Raw genomic sequence first — 25,836 nt, forward strand, 5'->3', positions numbered from 1 at the left:
GCCGCCGCCGCCGCCGCCGCCGCTTCGTCCTCAGCCCCCGAGATCGTGGTGTCTAAGCCCGAGCACAACAACTCCAACAACCTGGCGCTCTATGGAACCGGCGGCGGAGGCAGCACCGGAGGAGGCGGCGGCGGTGGCGGGAGCGGGCACGGCAGCAGCAGTGGCACCAAGTCCAGCAAAAAGAAAAACCAGAACATCGGCTACAAGCTGGGCCACCGGCGCGCCCTGTTCGAAAAGCGCAAGCGGCTCAGCGACTACGCGCTCATCTTCGGCATGTTCGGCATCGTGGTCATGGTCATCGAGACCGAGCTGTCGTGGGGCGCCTACGACAAGGTACCGGCTTGAACCCTTGCCCACGCTACTGGAGTCGGGGCACTGGGTGGTTGGGATGGGCACTGGCGGGGACCCTTTGCCTGCGGGTCCCAGCCTCCCCAGAACTATCAAATGAGCCAGCCAGGACAGCGGGCGCGTCTAGTACGCGCATCCCTAGTCAGCTAAACAACTCAGAGATGAACCCTTTCCGCGTGCAGCCAAAGTTCTCAAGGCAGTTAAGAGTGCCCAGCGCATTCGCGCACCTTTAGTAAGTGGTTCTGGGAGTCAGTGGAAACCACCTGTGTTCATCCCCTGGTGAATTATGTTTAGGAGGGCCCTTTCAACCCGCTCTCTTGAACTCAGGAGGAAGTTCCTCTCTGGTTTTGCTAGCCTGGAGCAGCAGCGCTTCGTTCCTCTATGGCGTGGACCCGGCAGCCCAGCCACGCGTCTTTCCAGTCTTTCCAGGTCTACTCTCATCTCTTGGTTTTGAGGCTGAATGATCAGACAGATCACAGAGCCAGGACAGGTGCACCCCTCTCCCCTTAACCTTCCTTCTGTGAGTTCAGGTCCACCAATGGGGGACTGACTGACTCTGGGGGCCTGGAAGGTGGTTAAAAGTGCTTCTTTCTTAAAAGTGTTTCTATCTGTGTTGCAGGCGTCGCTGTATTCCTTAGCTCTGAAATGCCTTATCAGTCTCTCCACGATCATCCTGCTCGGTCTGATCATCGTGTACCACGCCAGGGAAATACAGGTAACTTAGGTCCTGCTGTTTATGAATGACCCAAAGCCCTGCAGTCAGCCTAGAGAAACGCGAGGCAGCAGAGGCTTTTTCCAAGCCGTCATGTCCTTGCTTGAGGTTACAGAAGACACACGCTGTATTGTTATGTTAGCACCTGACCTGTTCTTTCAGGAAGTGGAAAACAACACAAGGCAGGGTAGCAAATAAGCATGCACCATTTTCGGAGATGTATTTGTTGGACTCAAGATTTTTACTTCCCCTCAATAGGCGGATCCTTTTCTCCAGATCAGTCACATTTTGTTCCTTAAGGCCAGTTATGCTCTAGTTTTAATCTAGAATGAACTTTTGTTCTTGTCTGAGATACCTCTTCCTAGTGGGTGCGTCATTATGGGAGATTGTATCTATATAATCTTATATAATTTAGGATAGAGAAGAAAATTGAGTGATGAGTTGCTGGCTAATTTATTAAATGAGATATGGGAAAAGATCTAACCATTTCCTAAATCCCCCACCATTAAAAAAAAAACTGTTGTAAGTTTAGAATGCAAATTGTGTATATCCAATCATTAAGAATTTCTAAAAATGTAATTTAACAGTTAAGGCCACTGTCCTTGTGAGGTTTTTTTTTTTTTTTTCCCCTAATATTTATTTTGTTTAAATGCAGCCAGGAGCTCTATATTTGGCTGTTAGTATCCATATCAGAATGCTCTATCAAACTTATGGGTCATCTTGTCAGTTGTTAGCCTACAAAGGAATATTAAGGCTTTTAAATTAAATTAAGTATAGAGTTTTCGAAAATTAGATTGGGATTTTTTTCAGCTTAGAATTTGCACTGTGTGGGAGGTGTGGTGGCTCAGACCTGTGGTCCTGGTGCGTGAGAATTTGCACTATGTATTTTCTGATTTTTTTTTTCTTTTTTGAGCAGTTGTTAGACATTTGGTGGTACTATGAGACCCTTAATTTAGGCCATCTTCCTTTAGACTGCCTCAGTTTTAAGCTGCCTTTCAATTTAAAACCTTATATAGGATTTGCCATTGAAGTCATTTAGTATTAATTTAAATTAAATTAATTTTAAATTAGTAACTAGCAAACACAAAGTAAATATGGGAGAAATCATTTTTAATGATTGCCCAGACAAAATAATGATGCACATTACTCCAAGTGCGGAGGGAGAAATTATTTCACCTTGCCTTTATATTTGTAAAACTTTGAAAAATGTGTTTTTGAAGGGATGAGGTTGGAGAATAATTAGAAAGAGTGAGACTACTCGGGAAATAAATAACAAAACTGCACTGCCAAAATGAGATGAACACATTTAAATTTTTTAAAGTTTTAACAGTTTACATAGATTCATCTTTAATTCAATACTAGGGATGGTGGGCTTTTGAGATTCTTTTTGAAGATTTTAAAGAGATACTAAAATATAACTTAAACATTAGAAATTTGTCTTTTCATTTTGACTTGAAGAGTAGACAGAGCTGGAAGGAACAAAATAGGTTTAATGGTCCTTTGACTCAGTTTACAGATAAAGAATCTGAAATCAGCAGAGGTAGCTTGCTGGGCCACACAGCTAGACAGTGCACAGTGAGAACCAACCCTGTCCTAGCTTCCAGGCCATAATGCTTCCCTCTGCGATCTGCTGCTACATGCCAAAAACCCTGAAACATGGATATTTCTTTTTCTGCAATTTCCCTCTAAATCCAAAAGTTTGGTATATAAATTCACTTAAACTTAAAAGATTATTCCAAAACGTTCTTACATATTTTTAAAAATCAAGTTAACTTGAAAAATGTTTTGCTTAGTGATTCTGAAATGAGAGACCTTGCTGGGTTTTATTAAATATCACCTTTGTGTTATTGCCTGTTCCTTGTGAAAATCACACAGCTAAACAAACATTCATGGGGGAAGACATTTGCTGGTATTAACATCAAGAACAAAGTGTCTTGAAAACACTGACTCTTTAAGAATCACTGGGAGATTTTTTGAAGTAATTCATAGGAGTCTAAGAAGAGCTACCAAATGTTAACTATTTATTTAAAGAAATTGGTATCATATTAGAATGCTTGAAATTTACAGAAATTAATAAAAAAGCTTCATATTTTTATAGATTAATGCTTGAAAGCATTCCACTCATTGGGTAATTTTGAGGATGATTTCAGTTATGCATGTGCATATGTATTTTGATTAGGGTATGTATTGCATGGGTGAGAAAAATGACATGGAATGACCCTCCACGGCAAATATGCACAATGAACTTCCTTACTGTTGGGCAACATAAACGTTATAGAATGTTATATGTTTTAAAATTGGGTTTATTTTATGTGATATGTGGCTTCTGTTAAACTCACTACACTTAAGATAATTTCAAAATAGATGCTTGGGTCATATCATTTAATTATTTTGAATGTAGGTTTTTTACTCGGTATATTATGTAGAGGGATTTCTCCTTTAAGCTGAAACTCCAAATTCTTATATGAGATACTTTTATTTAAAAAATAAAATAAAATGGAGAAGGGTCAAATAAATGTGAAGACCCTGAAATAGAAGTCAAGAACCAGAAAAAAGTAGAGATGTTCTAATTCGTCCAGAGAAGAGCGTCAACAGGGCTGTCAAATACCTTACTCTGAAACGCAATGAAACCAACTGCCCAGGCTTATGTATATGCGTGGAAAATGATGAATTACGCCCCCCTCCTTGTTTATTTATTGATGTCACTGCTGTACGTGTATTTTTTTCATAAAAAGTTTTAAGCTAATGAGCACTTCCCAACTCATGCTAAATGATTCCAAATATATCAATTAACTTTGAGTTAAAAAACTAAATGCAAGGTTATGCTGCCATTCATACCATGTCCTTGGATGTAGCATATAATCTAAAAGAACAGTTTTGCTTTTTCTTTTTAGCATATCAGTATGATAATCAGATAGTTAAAGCTAGCCAGTGTAGATTTTTGGTGCATGATGTGATTTCTCACTGCATTCAGGAAAAGTAAGTGTTATAACTGACTTTCTGGCTCTATGTCCTCTGGAATTGCTTAATGAAGCAAGAGGAGGCCCTGACATTTTCATGGAGAACCTTGGAAAGCAAGTCTGTGTGACCTTTTATAAAATGTTTATACACACTCTGGCAAAATAAGATGGTTCAGGTGAGTCATGGACGGAAGTGCTTGAATTAAAGCAGTATGATGGGGAGGCTTTGTAAGATACCAGCTCAGTAAATTTCAGCTTTGGTGTCATTTTTCAGTACCACAGACAGCTCAGTGCACCAGGCAACAATTTTGTTCATTTTACTAATTACTTTTATACCTCACTACCGAAAGTGAAGTCACATTTTTGGTCGTAATACTTATAAAATATCAGATTGAGTAGTAGTAGTTTTTAGCTAAGGAGATATTAGACTTTTTCAGGTGATAATGAACTTGTTTTCTCTATCAGTAAAGCTAAAAAATAAATGAATGAACGCATAAAGAAATTGTAATAAATACCTATGTATCATGACCTTCTGACAAAAGAAAACATAGTAAGGATTATTTTTATACAGTTTGGAAAGGTCCCTTGATATTAAGTAAGTAGCCTCCCTACCTCAAGTCTCAAGGTCAAATTATAGGTAAAAGAGAAACATACTTTTCAGTGACTTTTTTTTTCCCCCCACCCTGCAGCGGGGTTGGAGATATGTCTCTGACAGAATAAGTACAAAACGAAGTTCAACTATTCTTTGAGATCTTCAGCATCAGAAATTTTCAGTGTAGCTTCCATGTCATCTTTTCAGCTTTAGTATACTATTATTTTTCTTATAGAGGTAATTTTAGATGAAAGAGTTGTTTAGTATTTTGAGGTAGGCAAACATAAGATTCTAAGCGGGAACAGAAAACCCGTTAGACTAGTGCCTGATCTGTCTGGATCTCATGGGTCTTGGAAGAATGGCAGATGATATACTTTGAATTGGAAAACATTTTCATTTGTTTGTTTTTGTAATATACAGCTGACTTTTGAACAACATGGGTGAACTGTGTGGATCCACTTATACACAGATTTTTTTTCAGTAAATATAGTGGGCCCTCCATATCCGTGGGTTCTGTATCAGCAAAAGTACAATATTCACTGGCTGTAAAACCCTCATACGGAGGATTGACTTTTCATTTATGTGGGTTGCAAAGTGCTGAAAGATTTAAGTATACTGGGATTTTGGTGTCTGTGGGGTTCCTGGAACTAATCCCCTGTGGTTACCAAGGGACAACTGTAATTATGTAATAAATAGCGTTAGGGAAAGCAGTGATTTTATTTGTTATGTTTTATGATGGAATCATGCTTTTCATCATCTTTCAAGTTAGCTTTTCAGAGATGGACTCTATAGCTCTATAATCAGAAGAACAGAAATAAAAATTTCTCTTCATTCATGCACCAAGGCCACAGAAAAGAGGAAACAGTGAGTGAGGGTGGGGGCCTCACCTGGACTGGTTGGGGAGGGGTGGTCCCTGTCTACTAGTAGGCTCTGTGGTTTGCTATATGAAGGCTCAAGTCTGAAGAAGAAGGAAAGAATGTTCTCTTTTCTACTTCTACAGAGAGCAAACAGGTGTTTGCAGACCATGCAGGAAATACTGCATATAGTTACTGTTTTTATTAATGAAATAACCAATACATATAATGAAAGTAATTCAAACAGTACAGCAGAGTTTAGAGTAAAAAGTGAAAGTCATATTCTCTCAGTCATGTTTCTCAGAGGTAACCACTTTTAAGTTATATATATATATGCCTTCAGAACTTCAATACAGAATATTTAGGTATACACCCATACCTTGCTTATATTCTGTAGTGTATCTTGGAGGTTTATCCTCAGCAGCAGTAGGGACCTATTTCTTTTTTTTTAGCAGGTACATAAGATCCTATTCTATGGATGTACTGTGGTTTACTATCTGAGCTGATAGGCAATTTGGTGTTTTCTAAGTTTTTGCTGTTACAAGTAATATTACAGTGAACATCCTTATATATTTATTTTAATCTATTTAGAGTATGTACATATGGTAAATTTTCAGCAGTGAGACTGCTGAATCAAAGGGAGTTTGCATTTTAAATGGAAAGGTATGGCCCACCAGTCTTCTAGAAAGGCCGTCAGAGTTTATGTCTCTGCCTTCTCACACATTATTCCTCCACAGCATTGTCAACACTGGATGCTATAAAAAGATTTATTAAAGAAATCTAAAAAGTTTACCATTTTCTTGCGAAACATTTTTTGGTGACAAATTGTTTAAGGACAAAGCTCAAGGTCTCAGGCTTCTTTGCATCTATTTTGTAGTATCTAGCAGTGCGTTATCTAATCTGCTGGCAAATGGAGTTATCAGAAGCAAATGTTTGCCAAAGTTTTATTATTTCCGTTAAAAAAATTTGCATCCTGGCTAACACGGTGAAACCTCGTCTCCACTAAAAATACCAAAAAAAGCAGCCGGGCATGGTGGTGGCATGCACCTGTAATCCCAGCTACTCAGGAGGCTGAGGCAGAGAATGGCCTGAACCTGGGAGGCGGAGCTTGCAGTGAGCCAAGATTGTGCCACCACACTCCAGCCTGGGTGACAGAGCAAGACTCTGTCTCAAAATAAATAAATAATAAAATAAGATTTGGAGGAGGTTGTTGAAGGAAGCTAAAGAAGTAGAAGAAATTATCTTGGATTGGTCTTAAGTTTTCTGCTATGGTAGTTTCATGTACCTATGAGGTAGATAAAAATTATAGCAACAGGTTGAAGGTAAGACTCTAAAAGATAGTGAGGTAGAAAACTTGCCTGAATTCCTTTGTTGAGTGGTTTTCAGCTCAGTGACTGATGTCTATATTGCCAGCAACCTCTACATCAGAAGTAATGAGATGCTCAGTCCCTTTGACATTGTGTATACACTGTAGTAACGAAATCACTCAGGACTAATTTTCTCTGCCTGCCTGTGTAAAGATCTCTGCATTATTAATGGGTGTAACACTAAATAAAGCGATCCTGGTGTGTTTACAGAGCAGCATCACAAATGAATGAAGAGTGGAACTTTAGGTTTACCACAAATGGGTTTTCTAGAGCACCCATCCTGTTTCTGGGCCATGTTTTGTACAGTTCAGAGATAAAGGCACTGTGGACTGTCATCATCCCAAACCACACTTGGCAGGGAGCACCATAGCAGCCTGCACTGATTTAACTTCAGAGAAGTTATATTCGGTTAGGATAGGAAGTGGTTTTGTGGGGTTGTTTTAGAGGGAGTTTCTACTCATTAAGAAATAATGTAATATTTGCTACTTTGGGAGTATATTTTCAACCTGAAAGTCCTTAAGAATTCTATTTATAAAACTAGAAAACACACAGAGGGATCTTAATTATTATTGAACCCAGTATCCCACCCAGCACGAGAATGTCCTTTATGTCATTTTTAATAAAAGTGAGTCACCCAGTTCCTGCTTAAACTCTTTTCCTGAGATTGTCAGTTCATACACGTACAAGGCTGTTTCATTCTTAGCTCTTATTTTTAGTAAGATTTTATGTTCAGGTGAAGTCTCATTTTTATTTATTCCGTATTCAACATTTTAAAAGTTTTTGAGGTCTGCAAATGCAATGAGGAATAAGACAGGAGGGGCCCTTTCCTCTTGGAGCTGATATTCCAAGGAGGAGGGGTTAAAGAGAGACAAAAATCAATAATAAAATTTTTGGAAGTTGTGATACATTCCTTAGAGGAGAGACAAAGGGCTGAGATAGAAAGTTGGGAGACAAAGGTTGCATACATCAGACAGGACCATCAAGGGAGGACTTTCTGAGGAAGTGACATTTAAACTGAGACATAAACGGACAGGAGTAGCCAGTATTGCCAGAGTCTGGGAACTACCTGTGTGAAGGTCTCATGACCGGGAATTTACTGTGCTCAAGCAAATAAGAGCAAACCAGCATAGCACAGCCCAAGCAGGAGCAGAATGGTACCAAATAGAGTAGGAGGGGATAAAGGGACCTGGTTTTCAAGGATCTTGAGGCAATGGTAAGGATTTATGGATTTTTTTCTTTTTCCCCGACGTGCAGGAGGGAAGTCGGTTAAGAGTTTAAAGCAGGCAAGAGTCATGATCCAGCTTAATGTTTAAGCAGGCCTTGTTTTGATGCTGTCAGAATTGGCCTGGATACTATTAGGAAGTTGTTGGCAAGCTGTTTCATAGAGAGAGATGATGCTCACCTGGCTTAATAGCATTCTTGCTTGTAGCAGCCATAAAGATGAGAAGTGGGCTGATTGGAGGCCTGTGTTAGAGGTAGAATAGACTTACCATTGGACAGAATGTGGCAGGTAAGGGCAAGGGTCAATACAAAGATGATTAATGGGGTTCTGGCTGGAGCAGCTGAGTGTATTGTGCTGAGAAGGGAAGACTCAAATTGAGAAGCAGGGTGTAGAATCAGGAATTTCTTTTGGCATAATATATTTGAAATTCTGCTGATTGTATATGAGAGTCTGGAGTGCAGAGGAAGTCTGTACCGGATATTTAAATTTGGGAGTTATCAGCACAGAGACTATTTAAACCCGCAGGAATTGATGAAATCACTGAGAGAGAATAGAAAAATGAGAAGGTTGAGAGTTGATCATTCTCTGACATCTAGAGGTTGAGTAAAGTAAGAACTAGAAAGAGGAGACAAGAATGAATTGTCCCTGAGGTGAAGGAGTCTAAGAGATAGGAGTGTTTTAAGGAGGGCATAGCACTCTATATTGAATGCTACCAAGGTCTGTTAATATGGGGTAGAGAAGTGGTTTTTGGATTTGGAAAATTGAAGGTCATTGCTGACCTTGATGAGCCATTTCTGTGGAGTGGTAGAGACAGAAATAGACTGTAAGTTCTAGCATAAAAGAATAAGTTGATTTCCCTTTTCACAGGATCACAGAGCAAACATTTTAACATTAGATCCATTTAAATGCCCTCCTAGTTAAATAGTCCCAATTTCTTTGAATATTCCTTCTCAGACATTGAATGTACCTGATCACAACCTTCTGGACTTACTCAGTTATGTTGAATTTCCTCTTCAAATGAGAAGGTCAGAAATATACCCAACACTTTCAGATAGGATCTTCCAGTGGGGTTAACGCTCTTCATCAAAAATGCTATATTATACTGACTCTTATTAGTCTAAAATGGTCATTGCTTCACAGAAATTTGCCCGGTGACACTTGTAAAATTGTTATTGAGCTAAATGCTCAGCTTTACGTTTACTAACCCTTTTAAATAGCATCTTGATTTCAGACCAGCATGTCAGCCTGTCAGAATTGTTTGAATCAATGCTAATGTTTATTTGAAAATCCTGTGTATGGATGATCTATAGAATTGGAAGACTCCAGAGTTTACATTGGTGCTAGATTCTGTTCCAGAAACGTGGTCAATATTGGTGGCTCTTACTTGGTTTGGATACCTGTCATTGACATATTTGACTCTTCTTTCCTACTTTTGTGCTAGCTATGAGTCTGAAAAGTGAACCTTTGGACAAGACAAGGTCAGAGTTTAGAAGTAAGCCCTTTTTGTTGTGAGCCATCTGCTCATCCATGATGTTTGAACTCTGTGAACTCTGTTAGCCACCTCACATTTCTCTAGTTTGTGTACAAGAATTTTATGAGGACTGTCTGATCCCTTGTTAAAATCCACATTTTCTGTGTATACTGCAGTGTCAGGATCTTTCAGTCTATTAGTGATATCCAAGAAGGAAGTAAGACTGATTTGCTTGTAATTTTAGTGTATAATATAGGCTTCCTTACCTAATCCCTTTACTCGTAAAAATTTTATTTTTTCTCTTCAGATTATAAAATTAATAACTATTCATGTTAGGAAATTTGTGAAACATAGGAAAATATGAAAAGTAATATAAATTAGTCTAATTTGCCACCCAGTGATGACTATTATTTATGATATTGTGTATTTATATAAAGCATATGGACATCCTATTTGAGATGTTACTGTATAAGGAGATTTTATATTCTCTTCATATAATTTTTTATTATTTTTTCCTCATGTTTAAACATTCTTAATATTGTAGGTGCAAGTTTTCTTTCATTATGTAGATATAATCAATTTAATTATTTTCCCTATTTTGGACACTTAAAAATTAGAAATAACATATTTTAAACATTTTTATAACAAATACCCTGGCAGATTAACTTTTGTGAGCATCTCTGGTGATTTCCTAAGGATAAACTGCCAAGAGAGAAATTACTGAATTAAAGGGTATTTAAACAACTGATAGCTTGTAAAATTATTCTCCCAAAAGTTTTTATCAGTCCTTTTATTTTTAAAGTGCTTTCAAACCACTTTACGAAATGTGGTTTATTGAACTGATATAGCGATTTCTGCAGTATCTAGGCTTAAGAGTGCCAGGTAGCATTGAGTACTGTGATGTGTAAATCTGGCAATTTGCTTCCCTGTGGTCTCCTATACCTTCCTAATTCTCCATGGTCTTGGTTTTGAAATATTGGCTAAAAAGGCTTCTAAAAGGGTATCCCTTTTGAATAGTTAAAAACAAGTATATAGAAACAATGGGAAAGCAATATTGGAAGATAACTTTGTCTCCAAATATTCCCAATTGTTTTCATTATGGGAAGCTTTAAAAACCATGATTTCTGACAATTTTTCTCTCTGAACTTTCCTGCTGAGCAGAGTAATAGGACTCTCCTTTGTGTTGACTGTTTTTACAACACAGTCTTGTGGCTTTGTGCATTCATTCTCAGCTCTGCCACTAATCAGCTGTGTGACCTTGGACAAGTTACTTAATTTCTCTGAACTTCAACTTCCTTCTCTGTAAAATGGGGAATACAGAGTACCTCTCTCATGGGGTTGTTATGAAGATTAAGTAAGTTTTTATATACATATACACACACACACACACATATATATATTACTTAGAAGACTGGCATGTGGTAAGGGCTATTTACATGTCAGCGGTTGGTTATTGTTCACTATTTTGGAGTTTGTTGGGGTGGAAGGGGTGGAATTGGAGCCCAGCTTCTCTGGGCTTTAGAAAACAGTGATTTTTTTTTTTTCCATACGAAACTTATGAGAGAGAACAGGGAAAAAAAAGGGGGCCATTCAAGCAGTGTTTATTAGTTTATTAACACTTAATCTAGGGTGTGTGTGTGCAAACACGTGCGTAGTTTTAAATGAAAGCTTTTGCTGTCTATTAAGGACAGCCATTTGTTTTTTTAAACAGATTTAGTTCTGAATCTTCCTGTGAGGAGGTTGACTATCTTAGGAGAGAAGTAATAATTTTGTCCATTAGGTTTCAGATCTGTAATGAGTGTTCAGGTACTGTGATGTTAGGCTAACAGTTTTTACTAAAATGGCCATTTTCCACGTAAACTTACCATAGGTGTGGCTTCATCTTGGAATCAAGGCCCTTTCTGTGCTACGTTAACTTCTTCAGGCATCACAGCTGACTGCCTCTCCTCACTACTAATTAGGACCCTGGTGACTTAAAAGAATTAAGTGAAGCACTCCGGAAAGTAAGCAAAGGGAATCATTTGGATGATGGAAAATTCTGGTATTAAACTCCTGCTGAAAGGGGATAAGAGGTAGTAAACAGCCTAAGGCATACATGCAAATGACTGTAGTTGGCAGTATTTCTGTCTGTATTCTTTGTAGGTCTACAGGATATTTAAATAAAAAGTGTTTTTTTCTTTTTCTGGACTGGGTTTATTTCTGGTGAGAGTTTTGTTTTCTTTGCTACCCTCAACCACAGTGCTTGGAGTACAGTGGTCTGAAAGAACTGGGAAGAATTTCTTTGTGTAAATATGACAAATAACATCTCGAAATATTCTGGGTACAGTGATTGTTTTACTTTTTATCAGGGAGCTTGTATCTTTTCTGTTTTATTTCAAATAATCATCAATTGAATCTACATTCTGCCCGTTCTTTGTTTAGAATAATGTGTTATCGTTGAGTGAGTTTTGGACTTTGCTTTTCGAATTTATAGGACACATTGGGATTTATACATTGTAAACTTGGAATGAATTATGTAGACCATTCTAACAACTGATATTCTATATCAATAATGTGTCCTTTGCTTCCTTTAATATTCTGGGCATTTTTGCCTGATTATGTAACTATCTGTAGTGATTATCTGGTTTTAAGATGGGATTGTTTTCAGGTAATTTGGCCGCTGAGACTTTATTGTCTGGTTACTGAGTTAGTTGTCTTCTGTCAGGAAGCTTTCGTGTTCCAGGGGGGAAATTCTATGCGATATTTGCATATTAGTTTTGACAAAGACATACTGATTTTTCAGGAGAAAGCATAAAACACTATAGTATGCTTATCAAGCTTTTCACCTTGGATAGTACTTTTCTTAGAATAGTGTCTCCTGTCACAGGGTTAAAAATTGCATGGGTGCTAATTCATGAACTGTTTAATTTTTTACTGTGTGGCTAAGGGAAACTATACCCTAGCTTTGGATAGTAGAGTATTTAAGAAATTGATAGTAGAGTGTTTAAGAAATTAAAAAGTGCTAATGAGACTGAGTGTTGAGGTTGTATGCATATAATGTGACATAAAAGTGATGGCTGTGGGATGTATAATAGTAATCTCATGCTTTTTCAGAGATATATCTAATACTTTTAGGTATGTACCCAAGCAAAAGTATTGACTGAAAACTTTGTTTTATTTATGTGGAATTAGCTATGAAGTTTTTAAGACTTAAAAGTCTTAGCTTTTAGAAACTTGCTGTAAGTCAATTTTCATAAAGGTAAATCTAATCTCTCACTTGGAAAAAATCATGTCAGTTTGTCTCTTGAGGTAAGAATACCTGAAGATATGTTTATTTAGTTTTACATGTCATTGGTTTAAAACTTTTAGCTTGCTGCTTGAAACTCTTGGTAATGTTGCAAATGTATTAGTGTTGTTGAAAAATATTTTGAGTTATAATTTTACTTCATCAGTAGCATTTTAGTCAAGATTTTACTAGTTGTTCTTATTTGTCAACATCAAAGAGAATATTTGATGAAAATGCGTTGGAGCAGGTGTCTACAATTTAAGCATGGTTGATACAAAGAGAAATCTCCAGTATGCTTATTATTATTATTATTTTGCAAAAAGAAAGCAACAACACCACAATTTGGGGATGAAAACTATTTTTTAAAACTGTTTTTGATTTTGTATTCACTGGTTCTTGTGGAGTTTTTATATCATTTAAAAAAAAGACTCACAGTGTATATATGTAGCTTTCCTTTAGCATATCTATTTCACACAGTCTCTTTTATCTTTTTTGACAACTGTACCTATTTTTCAGTTGTTAAGTTTTGACCAAATTCTGCTTCACGTCTGAAACGTGTCCTTTGGGTGTTTCTTACACTGGGGAATGAAGATCCAGCCCACTCACTGTCATGTTCACTGTCTCAGTCTGATGCTGTGTGTACAGATTGCTTCAGTGGCAGCTATTTAGAAGTAATGTATCCATCAAATGTGTCTTACACAAGTAGCCACAGAAGGAAAGAGGACATGTGTTTAGGACTTAGTCCCTCAAGCCCATGTCAGAACATCCCTCCTGCACAGAGACTGCACAGAGCACTCAGTGGGCGAGCATCTGCGCTGCAGCATTTACCCAGCAGCAAGAGGTCTCCTCTGCACTAGTGTGCAAGAATGCAGGTGGCCGCAGCAAGGTGATCAGTGTGATGGAAGGTGAGCAGAAGCCTCATCTTCAAAACCCCAGTTATGACCTGCTGCCATATGGGAACACAACTCAGCAAATGAAAAGCAATAGGATGGGGAGGCTGATGGTGAGAAACGATAGGCTCAGATGCCCTTGCGACATATGCTGTAGCTGCATTTCCAGGCTGAATGCAAATTTTCATGAATTTGCTCACATTTCCTCTCTCCTCTGTTGTGTGAATGATGACTTGTACATTCAATGGGGTCCAAGTCGTCGATGATTTTTAACCTTTTTCTTAAACACAGTGGGGGAAATTACAATGAAGTGTTACAAGGTACAAGTGTACTTTCCCTTACTGAGGAGATAAAGAAAACAGGTTTTAAAATCATCTCATTGGCCAGCCATGGTGACTCATACCTGTAATCTCAATGCTTTGGGAGGCTGAGGGGAGACGATTGCTTGAAGGAAGCCAGGAATTGGAGACCAGCCTGGGCAACATAGCAAGACCCCATCTATGCAAAAATAAATAAATGAAACACTTAGCTGGGCGTGGTAGTGCATGCCTATAGTCTCGGCTACTTGGGAAGATGGCTTGAGCCCAGGAGTTCAGGGCTGCAGTGAATCGTAATTGTACCACCACCCTCCAGTCTGGGCAGAAGAGTGAGCCCCTGTCTCCTAAAAAAGAATTTTAAAAATTATCTCATTGACTTTATTTTAAATTTGCCTATTGGATCCTTTTGAAGAGCAACTCTCCCTACCCAGTGCTCACTGAGACCACCACTGGCTGTGTGTACATAATCTCTCCCTTTTTTGGCTTCCCCAGCCTTGTTTTCATTTAGGAATATTCCTGGGAACATCTGCTGTGTTTTGAGAATACCAGCCATGTCAGGATTCCCACTCTGATCCTGAGGGACATACTGAGGATCCCTGATGCTCTCTAATCCCCCTATGTGCATCATTATGATGGGAGGGTGGAAAAATAAGCCTAAGTGTAACATTTTCCAGTCATGCTGGATGGTATCTGTTGCTTGTACTCGTGTTTATATTGAATGTTAAAAGCTTGTGAAAAGCAGAAGAGCTGCTGCTTGAAGGTGATAGATGCCACCTGGCTGGGCCTGTCACTGTCCAGGCAGCACAGAGTGTAGACCCCAAGAGGACAGTGTAAGGGGAGAAGCCGGAGGGATGCCTTCTATCTAGACAGACATTTGTGCCTCTGAAAGCAGCCCAGACACCAGTTAAGAACTTTGGCTCTGGATCCAGACAGATTGGAGTTAGAACTCAGTTTTACTCTATGTGACCATAAGAAGACAGTATTACCCCTCCCAGGCTCAATGTTTCATCTGTAAAATGGAAATGATCATTGTACCTATCTAATTAGATTGTTTTTGGGATTCAGTGAGACAGTGTTTATGAAGAATCTAGCGTGATACCTGTCACATCATAAATGCTCAATAAGTCTTAACTTCTGTTATTATTATTCTGTCATTGTTACTGCTCTGTCATTATTATTATTAAGTAAATACTGTAGCCTTCACAAGGAAGCACAGCCTAGAGTCTAGAAGGATCTCAAGATGGGAGGAGGGAAAGGCAATAATGACCCTATTTCAAGGTACCTGAAAGTTCTGGTAAGAGGGACATTGGGCAGAGAAGGCAAATATTTGCTTAGTTAGAACAGGGATTGGCAAACTGTGGCCCATGGACCAAATCCGCCCCCTGAACAAATCTGGCCTACATGTTTGTATATGAAAAAAACTTTTATTGGAACACAGCCATGCTCACTTGTTCAGGTATTGATTATTGCCGCTTTTGTGCTACAGTGGCAGGGTTGAGTAGTTGCAACAGAGGCCATATGGCTGGCAAAATGAAAAATATTTGCTTTCTGGGCCTTTTACAGAAAAAGTTTGCCAACCTCTGAGTTAGAGAAGAGGATGATCAGCAAAGGCAAGAAGAAACATGCCTGAAAGTGTTTATTCTGCCTTTGCATCAAAAGCTATTCTTGGTTCTGATTTTTACTAAGGAAAGTGTGTGGTGGGCAGAGGTTCAGGTAGATGCTGATTGGGAAGTGCAGATTTTTGTAGGTAATAGACTTTCTGTTATGGCCCATATCTCAGTCTTCTGTGTAGGAGTTTGTACCCCTGGGATTGAGGTGGAATCATGTGTTGAATTAGATTTACATCATCACATGCAAGTGGAATGGCTGTAGTTGAAACTTCTCGTGCCTCCGGGTTGGGAGTCATTTTTGGGAGGGGCTGTAAGGAGAGAATGGCCTTGTTTGATCCTTGGTGCTGCATAACTTAGTCTCAGAAAAGCGAAGCATCTCATTGTGGCTTATGATGTTCCATGACACTGTCGGTGTGGCTTGCCTCAATCATGAAGTGAGACTCATTTGTTTTATGTTGTGAAGAAAGTATTTTATAGCTGACTGTTCTCTAACTGTATTTTGCCATAAGAAAGCCACAAATTAAGGTGAGAAGCAGTAAAGAGTGTTTGTTATTTTCTTTTGGTCTGAAGTTCTGGCAGCATGTATAATTTATTAATTTCCTTATTGCTGTTTCTAGTGATTAAAGTTATATTTCATGCAAATAATCTCTATTCTGAGCTGCCTACGGGCAACTCCTTTTGGAAGTCCCTCAGGGCTGCAGCTCAGCACCTCCCAGCCTTGTCATTCCTCTTAGGCCTCCTAGTGGTAGCTGACATTTGCTGTCTTAGAGAAGGGCACCACGGTACACCTGGGGCCCCAGGGAGGACCCTCGCCATCCCTTTTCTTCTGCCCATCTCCCCCCACACTTGCAAGAGTCATCAGGATACTATGGCCGTTCCCTCCTTAGTGTCCTTGGCATTACCTTTGCTCTCTGCTGACAGTCTTGTGCCTTCATTCTGATTTCCAAACTTACTGACTCTTCCCAGGTCCTCCTGCAATCTCTTTTATGAATATACTTACTGAATATTTTATAAATATTATATAGCATATTATATATTTATAGCATATATTATAGAGCTTATATATTATATAGCATATTAATATTTTATAACTGTTATATAGCATAATTATATTGTGACAGTATAATGAATAACAATATATACCATCTATATTATATGTAAAGTGTAAAAATGTGTAAGTATAGAAAAGTAATGTGTTATACATGTCGTTTACATAATTTATTTTTCAATTTATATCATTTTATTTTTAGCTTAGAGTTAGTATGTTTTTTAACTCACTTATTTTAGTCCCGTCTTAAGTAACAGTTTCCATGAGATTTTGAGTTATAGTACAATTACCTGTGTTTTCTAATACACAATATAGTAAAACTGTAAATAAACAACATGCAGCCTGGATTCATCCCAAGGATTCCTTTTGGGAATTTCTGTCAGTTGTTGCTGTATTCTTCTAACGTGGATTAATATAGTCTCCTGCTTCTCTCCCCCTGCTTCTTTCTGCTGGTCCATCTCTGCTGTTGCAGAAATTTCTGCCACAGACACAAACATGGTGCTGTCACAACAATTCTAAAATGATGCCCTGGCTCTCTCTCTTGTTTCATGGCGATGGTCTGTAATGTAGATTCCTGCAGTTCAATACAGAGCTACAGAGCATCAAAGAGAAAGGGATTGTGATTCAGTCCCAGGTTTTCCTAACTTCTCACCAGTGATTTCCCATGACCTGTTAATAGGTGTGAGCTTCAGTTTGTCATCTGGAAAATGGGGTAATAGGGCCCATCTCATGAGCTACTGTGAGAATTCTACTATACTTAGCCCAGTACTAGACACATAATAATCACACACACTGTAACATTAGTATTTTCATTGTTGTGTTCACCATCATGACCTCTGTAATCCTTAGTTTCTCATATGTAACTGGGGATGAGGCATCATGAGGTTTTTGTTAGGATTGCATGACTGGTTTGGGGGGCAGTTAGGGTGGGAGAGAGTAGTGAAGTGCCTGGTATGACATGTGGCCTTTGGGGTGCACTAATGCAGGCCATTATTACCATAGCACTTATCAGACTCGGTCTCTCAGTTGAGAGGGCAGCTCCCTGGGGGCAGGCATCATGTTCAATTCTGCTAGACATTCTCAGGGCTGAGCAGCCTAGTGAACACTCCTGAAGTGGATAAATCCAAGGTTTTCACATCTTGTGTGTCACGCCATTTAAATTGCCACTATGTTTTCATCTGTGGTGTGGGGGCAGCCCTCCTTGTTCCTTCTTCTTGGTTTACCAAAAGCTAATTAAGAATGCGGATAAAATAACCTATCTTAGAGGAGGTGGTATGGCAATCTAATAAGCTAATAATAGTCTAATTAATGTCCTTTTTCTTAGCATAAAATTTGTCTGCTCTTTTTCTGCCATAATGTTCTGTATCACTAAAGAAATTTAGCTTTTAACACTAGTTGTATTGTCTGACTTTAAATTATTAAAATAGATAATGAAATGACTGGCAGTACAGTCAGAGATCATTGATTGAAATCACTGCGGTGAATTCGTTTCTATTTTTTATAACTGTATTGAAAGAGACAGAATTCATAGTTTGGTTGTAAGACTTGGCTGAAAGAAATACAAAAACAAATGTGTCTGGATGCAGTGGTGCTGTGCTTACAATGCAGTGGTAATTTTAGGAGAGCCATGAGAATCTAAGGGCTCTAATAGTGACAGATTAGCTTTAGGTATCTCACTGGTATAAGAAGACACAGAGACACTTCTTTGGGCTCGCTTGTGTCCCTCCAAGAGGATCACAGCATGTCCTACTGTGATCGTCCTCTTCTAATTCTTGATTTTACAAAATACCCTCTCATTTTTCAGCTCATCTCTAACATCACCTCCTTTGTGAAGCCTTCTCATTGTTTCAGACGTTTCATTCTCTTCCTTTCCTGAGCAACATTTGTGTTTGGTACTGGTTTTTAAGCCTCCTCAAGTGGTTTTCTGTGGCTATGCTTTACCTTCTCAAGGGCAGTTACACATCTTTTTGCTCAGAAGCAACATAAGCTATGCCAGTGTATGCTGCCATCCATTGTTGCTGTGGAACTGAGCGAGGAGAGGGGCAGGGCAGGAGCCAGTCCTCATCATAGTGCTGGGTGATGCAGGGATGGGGAGTTGGATACCTGTCTGTTGATGGTTCAGATTCTTTTTTAACCTGGAATAATACGACAGTATTCATGGATCTGGGCAATTGTACTTGCAAGAGAATGACAGACTGTTATCCTGTTAATGGATTAACCATGAGGTTAATGTTCTCTCCTGTATATGTTTCCTATATTTTAATCATGGATCAGAAATAGGCTTTAAAATGGTTGCACAGAGGGTAGCAACATAGAAGACCTGGCATATGTTTTCTTTTTGTTTACCATTACTATTCTGCAGTGCAATCCATGCCTTCAAGAGCTGTTAAAATGGGATTTCCAGCTTTGTCAGTTAGTCTTAAAAGTGACCATCCCTGGCATCCATCGTCTCTAACTCCCTTCAGTGTCACCTCTGTTCCTTTCTGTGATACACAGCCATTGGAGAGGTTTACTAAATAAAGGTAAATTTTTGTCTGTAGTGGATATTCCCCAGCCTGAACTTGAGTCCTAATTGTTCGATGTGTAGATATCTATGTGAGGTTATTGCTTCTCTTGGGAAAATAGTTAATCTCTAATCTCATGTTTACTCATATATTGGCATTTATATTCCGTGTGCCATGTGATTACATTAGGAGATGCAAGTAACTCTGCTTTGAAGCATTAAACGTAGATGGTCTCTTTCTGTGGGTGCCGGAGACAGAGAAAGAATGTTAATGGAGAAAAGCCACCCAAGACAATACTCCTTTTCCTCTCAGGAGTCAGTAGTTCTCTTGTCTTAGAGGAGACTTTTATTCCATTTTTCCATTTGTGCCACAAAATAAACTTTCTACTGCAAAATAAATGGATGGATGGCATTTGCTCTCACAACTCCAGTCATATGCCCAACTCTGGAAATTGGCCACTCCAAGGATTAGCAGCTTGCTTCAGTTAAATCCGGGTGATTGGGACTGTCTGCTCATGATCAGCATTTCTGTCTGGGTTGTTGGTGTTTAATGTCACACCTAGTTTACAAAATTGTTTCAGTGAACTTTTTATCAATGTGTGAACCGTCTTGAGTATAGCAGATGAAGTTAATAGAACAAATTAGTATCTTAGTTAATATGTGTCAATTAAGAATCAATCACTCTAAAGACTCAAGGGAGGGGGGTGCAAATGAGTAGCTAAGAAAAGTGTTTTCTAGTTTGCCCAGGTACTAAGCTATGATAACTTAACCACTCTGTGACCTTTAGTGGAAGAACTGTGTAGCTGGGTTTTGTGAAGTTATCTGATGGGTTTGCATAAGTGTTTCTTAGTTTAAGTCCCCTGTTTCCAAATTTGACCCTCCTCCTGACAGTGTACTCTGTGTGTGTAGACCCCGTACTTCCTTATTGCTGTCTCATTCATATAGTAGTTGGTGATTCTCTCAAATATTAGATGTGGCTGTAAAGCTAACAAGAGGAAAGTGATATTCCTCAAGGAATATGCTAAAAGATTGACTGCCTGGGTGTGAATATGGTCTTAGAGGGGAAGGTGAGGCAAAGGGAAGATACTCGAAGACATACTAAGGCCCTATTAATGACTTTTTTTTTGAGATGGAGTCTTGCTTTGTCACCCAGGCTGGAGTACAGTGGTATGGTCTCGGCTCACTGCAGCCTCCACCTCCTGGGTTTAAGCAATTCTCCTGCCTCAGCTTCCCAAGTAGCTGGGATTACAGGCGTGCACAGCCACTCTGCCTAATTTTTGTATTTTTAGTAGGGACAGGGTTTCACCATGTTGGCCAGGCTGGTCTTAAATTCCTGACGTCAAGTGATCTGCCCACCTTGACCTCTCCCAAAGTGCTGGGATTACAGGCATGAGCACCACGCCTGGCCCACTTAATGCTTTTAAATGCATGTGGCACAGGAACAAAGGCCACCAACATGACTAATGAGGAAAATTGTGGTGCAGTATAAAAGAAGTCAGGATGTGTTTGCTTCATGCTGTATGGCTATTTTTTAGAAAGCTAAAATAGCTAACTAATATGTATCATGCGCCTACTGGGAACAAGCACTGTGCTGGGTACATTACACACATTGTCTCATTTCATCTACATTGTAATTCTTATTCAGCCAATGAGTAGCAAAGTTGAGAATCAAATTCAAATCTGTGACTTTAAAGGTTCTTTTCTTTTCTTTGTGCAGTAGGGCCTTTACTGTTAGGTGTGATTTTTATCTGGAATGTATGAGAAAAGTTGTACCACTTTTTCTGTCAGTTGTAATCATAAAACAAACTAAATATCTCTTAAAAACTTGTGGTATTCAAACACTTGATTTACTTTAATACAGATGAGGGAGATAGTTTCCTCTGAATTTTACATTATGCTACCTTCAATTCACCACAGTTGATTTAAGGAGACTTGTAGAACAATCTTTATCCATAATTAGTTGTTCCATGAAATATGTATTATTTATTCTTTTTCATTTGACTCTAGGGGTTGTTCAGAAAGAGCCACAGTGATAGAATAGAAGCCAATACTCAATTACCCATGAAAGTGAAGTGGAAGATGGGAAAGAATGCTGATGACTGTAATAAAATCTTGATGTTATCTGAGTCTGTGCCATAAGTGTGCTTCACTGTGGGATTCCCATCTTAACCTCCTGATTCAAGACTGACAGCATTTTCTTTGACATACTTCTCTAGAGTAGACACATATTCGACCAAATTAAGTGGCATGGTACTCCAGGGAAAGATCTCTGGTAATCTTTCTAAGAATATGAGGTACATTCTTCTAATTGCATACGACCAGTAGGTTTTTTCTCAGATGCCAGCCCCTATCAATTGGTTGTAAATGGCTGGAGCATACATAGTGCTAAGAGTGATTCTTTAGGCCATAGAAGGGCTGCACGGGAAAGGACCGGATTGATTCATCCTATCTGCCAGGACTGGAGAGGGAAGGGAGGGGGAGCCTACGTGACACACATTTGCTATCACTTTCTGCCACTTCTCTATGCAAATACGTTGTGAATCCTTAAGTAAAAAAGTTATTCAGTTTCGGCGGGGCTCGATAACTTAGGCCTGTAATCCCAGCACTTTGGGAGGCCGAGGCGGGCAGATCACAAGGTCAGGAGATCGAGACCATCCTGGCTAACACGGTGAAACCCTGTCACTACTAAAAATGCAAAACAATTAGCTGGGCGTGGTGGCAGGCACCCATTGTCCCAGCTACTAGGAAGGCTGAGGCAGGAGAATGGCATGAACCCAGGAGGGGGAGCTTGCAGTGAGCTGAGATCCTGCCGCTGCCTCCAGCCTGGGTGACAAAGCGAGACTCCGTCTCAACTAAAAAAAATTAAAAAAAAAATAAAGAAAAAAAAAATTAAAAAAAGTTATTCAGTTTCAAAAATAATCATTAAGGAACTGGTCTTAATTATGTTTTTTCTACATGTACAGATCCGTCCCTGTCTAAGAGAGTTTATTTTAATAAATGTGAGATGAATGTGGTGAGTTGAAATGCTCTATCTTATAACATTAAAGGTATGCAAATGTGTTGCCCTATTTTGTTTCTGTTAAAATTAGTGAGTCTGAAGTGTTAATAAACTGTCAGGTCACCAATTTCTCTCTTTTCTGCCTGTATTTACTTCCTTCCTTCATTTCCTTCCATCTTCCTCTTTTTTCTCTTGCTTTCTTCCTTCCCTCCCTTTTGCTCTTTCTCTCCCTTTCTCCCTTCCTTCATAACATCACAGAAGTTAGTCCCCAGCCACCAAACCTTAAATTTTTGTTGTACTGTTGTATGTATGAAATTTACAAATACTTGATTTACGTAACTGACATCAACCGTAGGCATCATCATCAATGCCTATAGTGTTGCATACTGTGAAAGAAAAGCCAAATTCTTTCTTGTGGCATATAATGTTCTTTGTGATCTTACCTCTCCCATTCCTTCAGCCTCATTGTTTATTTACAGCATGCACACACACACATATTATTGGAATCATGTTGACTTGTTTGGAGAGCTAGAGCCAAAACTGTGCCATTCTTTCTGCTTTCTGTGCCTTTTACCTAGAATATACTGCTTTCACCCAGGTGCCTTTGGGCTCAGCTCAGGTCTCCCTCTTCTGGCAAGCTTTTCATGACCCCAAAGGCTGACTTAGTTGTCCTTCTTCTGTATTTGTATCCTGTAATAATAATGTAATGTATGATAAATAATAATGATGATGCACATGAGTAATTGTTCAGCCTTTTTTTTTTTGCTAAGAGCCATACCTGGATTATCTTGTAATTATACAACAGTTTCATAAAGTAGTTATTATTATCTTATTGAGAAAAGTGAAGCTTAGAGTGGTTAAGTGACTTGCTCACATTGCTTGAGAGCGCTGGAATCTTTTCAAATGAAATAGTGATTGTGTATTTACACAGATTTTGCTTCCCTTGTATTTTGAGTTCTTAGACATCATGGACCATTTCATTGATTACTGTGTGTCCAACAGGGGCTGGCATATGATATAGGCAGAAAAAAACAATTGTTCAATCACATTTGATTGAATTATTATTTATAATGGATATAACCAGTCTTTTTATCACTTCCCCAAAATTTGGTATGTAGAAATATATAGTAAAATGGCTGTCTTTTTAAAAATTTGCTTCGTATTTTTTTTATCTTGTTTGCCATTTAAAAATCATGCAGCCTCAAATCCCAACTTTTTAGTAGTATCCTTAGTTTTGAATTTAAGGTGATACAAAAATACAGAATTTAAAAATTCCCGCCATCTGAAAGGTTGAGCCAGGATTTATTTCTCTCATTCTTATTGTATGTGTTTGTAATATAAGCACCTATGGAGGAATTTAAGGAGGGGCAAGGGTTGCTGTAAGTTAAGGGAGTAGTTGACCAACATGTCAGCAAATATTCTGTCTGCCTCTCAGAATTCTGAGAGATTTCAGTCTCTGTTTGCTACCCCCCGCCCCACCATTTATCAACAGGTTGGTTATTCTTCTTTTTGATGGAGAACCCTCGTTAAGACGTGTGTAGATTTTTGCTCTCTACTGTCCTTACTTTCTTCATCCTACCTTTAGGATGCTGTACTTTTATGTTAGGCCAGTTCGCAATCTTGAAATACTTCCTGGATATGTGTCACTCCCCATAGCATTTAGGGTAGAAAAAAATGAGCCTAACTTGTGTTCTAGAGAAAACCTAACTTCATTGTGGCCACTTCATTATTTTTTCTTTAATCAAGATATGGCATTGAGAAAGAATATTTGTCTAATTCTGAAGCCAAGTAATACAAATGGATAATCTTTATTAAAAATCATCAAAACCAGCCCTGATCAACCGGTCTTACCATGTGGGTGTTCAGAGCTAGTCCCATGATTTGTGCTTAATCATTGGCATGGCTGCTTGTGACAGACTTGCCACTTAATGTCTATTTTGTCATGTTATTTTAAAATCAGGGAAGTAACTATTAATGTAACAACATATGGCAGCCATTCCATGGTAAAGTAGAATGTTTTAAAAAGGAAGTTTTTGGAATTAAACAGTGAGCTACAGCTTAGTGCATTTTTGCTTAACCTTGACTGTTATCAAACTGAGTTTAATGTGTTTCATAATACTCTATTCTAACTAAGTTTGAGAGCTTCAGTTAGGAAAAAAAAATAAAAACTGCTAAAAAAAATATTCCCTGTGGTTTTTGTTCTTAGACTTTGGGCTCATGTATCACATGCTTCTGGCATGTGTTCCCAGTTGCTAAGGCTCTGAGCAGTTGAGCCTGAAGAATCATTCTGGTGACTTTCTTCTTTGGTAGCTTCTTCATTGGTTTCAGCTCCAATAGAGCCTCTTTGTTGTACATTAGAAAGGATGGAAGAAAGGCCCTCCATCCTGTAGCTCTGAGGAGACTCAGAGGCTAGACTTCCTGACATTTCAGAGATGTTCATTCTCAGAGGCTCTCTAGCTTTTTGCCAGTTGGCAGTAGAGGGCTTTGCTCTCCCGCTCTGTTCCCACCCAGATAATATTTATCATAGGAGAAAAAGAATATTACAGTTGAAATAGCCTTCATTTTCTTCCTAGTCTCTTTACCTTCCTTCTGTCTGTAGAGGCAACTGCCATTCAGAAACTCACGTGTATCCTTCCAGTCCATGCTCTTATGTGTTCACTAAATAGAATCATATTTATAAACAATATAGTATTTGCATTCTTTCAATTTCATAGATGCTATGCTGTACCTGTTATTTTACAACTTGCTTTTTTCTACTCAACATTATATTTTGGATGTATAGTTTAGTTCATTTGCATTTTTATGGCAACTGTTATTTTTGTACCTATTTCTGACATTATTTTGGGTTCGTAATGTTTCCACTGCTTCTATCTTTCGCCTTTCTTTCCTTATTTTGGGTGATGTGAAATATTTAAACATTCATTTCTTTCTCTGGCAGTTTAGATGTTATGCAATTTATATCCCCTCTTCTAGTGGTTACTCTTAAATTTTTAGCAAATATGTATATTTAACAATGTTTAAGGTTGATCAGAATTTCTGTTCTTCTGTACAGTGTAACAACCCTTGGAGGCCTTCATTCTTGTCTCCCTTCCTCCTTCCATCATACTATTGATGTCCAGCATTTTATTCATTACCTTGCTTTTTTGACTTCCTCCAAATTAATCATATGGTTATGTTGACAATTATAATTATGTATGGTCAATTTGTGTTTAGACTTACTAGCCTGGTTACTTGTTTCTTTCTTTAGCTCCTTCTTTCTGGTTTCTGTTTACTTCTTGCTGCACACAGAGCACTCCTTAGCAGTCACTTCTGTTCTCAATCTGTGTGTGTCTCAAAATGTCTTTCACCCTTTCCCCCGAGAGATAGTTAATTCTGTATAGACTTCTAGACTGACCATCATTTTGTTTTAGTACTTTGAAGTTTACAGTGACTTACTCTATATCAATTTTTTTTAAATTTTAACAATCTGGATAGGAATAGTTCTAAAATTTAGACATAATTTAAATAATGATTTTACACCCCACCCCCCTACCCCGCATTCAAAAAGAGAATCAGTTAGGTCCCAGAGAGTCTTTGTTGAGGTCAACACTGTTATTTGGAATATGAGGCTTTGCACTGTGTTGTAGTACAGTGATGTTCTCTGGTAATTGAGGTATGTAAGAATGTTTGATTTTTCATT

The 25,836-nt window shown here is 38.6% G+C and overlaps 1 protein-coding gene across 2 annotated transcripts in view; it reads left to right on the plus strand.

The window, feature by feature from the left end:
* KCNN2 (potassium channel, calcium activated intermediate/small conductance subfamily N alpha, member 2) overlaps window positions 1–25,836 on the plus strand; it is a 140,843-nt gene continuing 115,007 nt past the window's right edge. The window contains exons 1-2 of one of the 2 annotated variants that reach the window (XM_011971224.1): window positions 1–333; window positions 968–1,063. Coding sequence is in view for 1 of the 2 variants with exons in the window: in XM_011971223.1 (XP_011826613.1) it covers window positions 274–333; window positions 968–1,063 (156 nt within the window). In the remaining variant the exon portion in view is untranslated. The remainder of the gene's footprint in view (window positions 334–967; window positions 1,064–25,836) is intronic. The other variant, XM_011971223.1, reaches the window with a different exon arrangement.

This window comes from Mandrillus leucophaeus, unplaced genomic scaffold (genome assembly GCF_000951045.1).
Source record: "Mandrillus leucophaeus isolate KB7577 unplaced genomic scaffold, Mleu.le_1.0 Scaffold992, whole genome shotgun sequence".
NCBI classification, from domain to species: Eukaryota; Metazoa; Chordata; class Mammalia; order Primates; family Cercopithecidae; genus Mandrillus; species Mandrillus leucophaeus.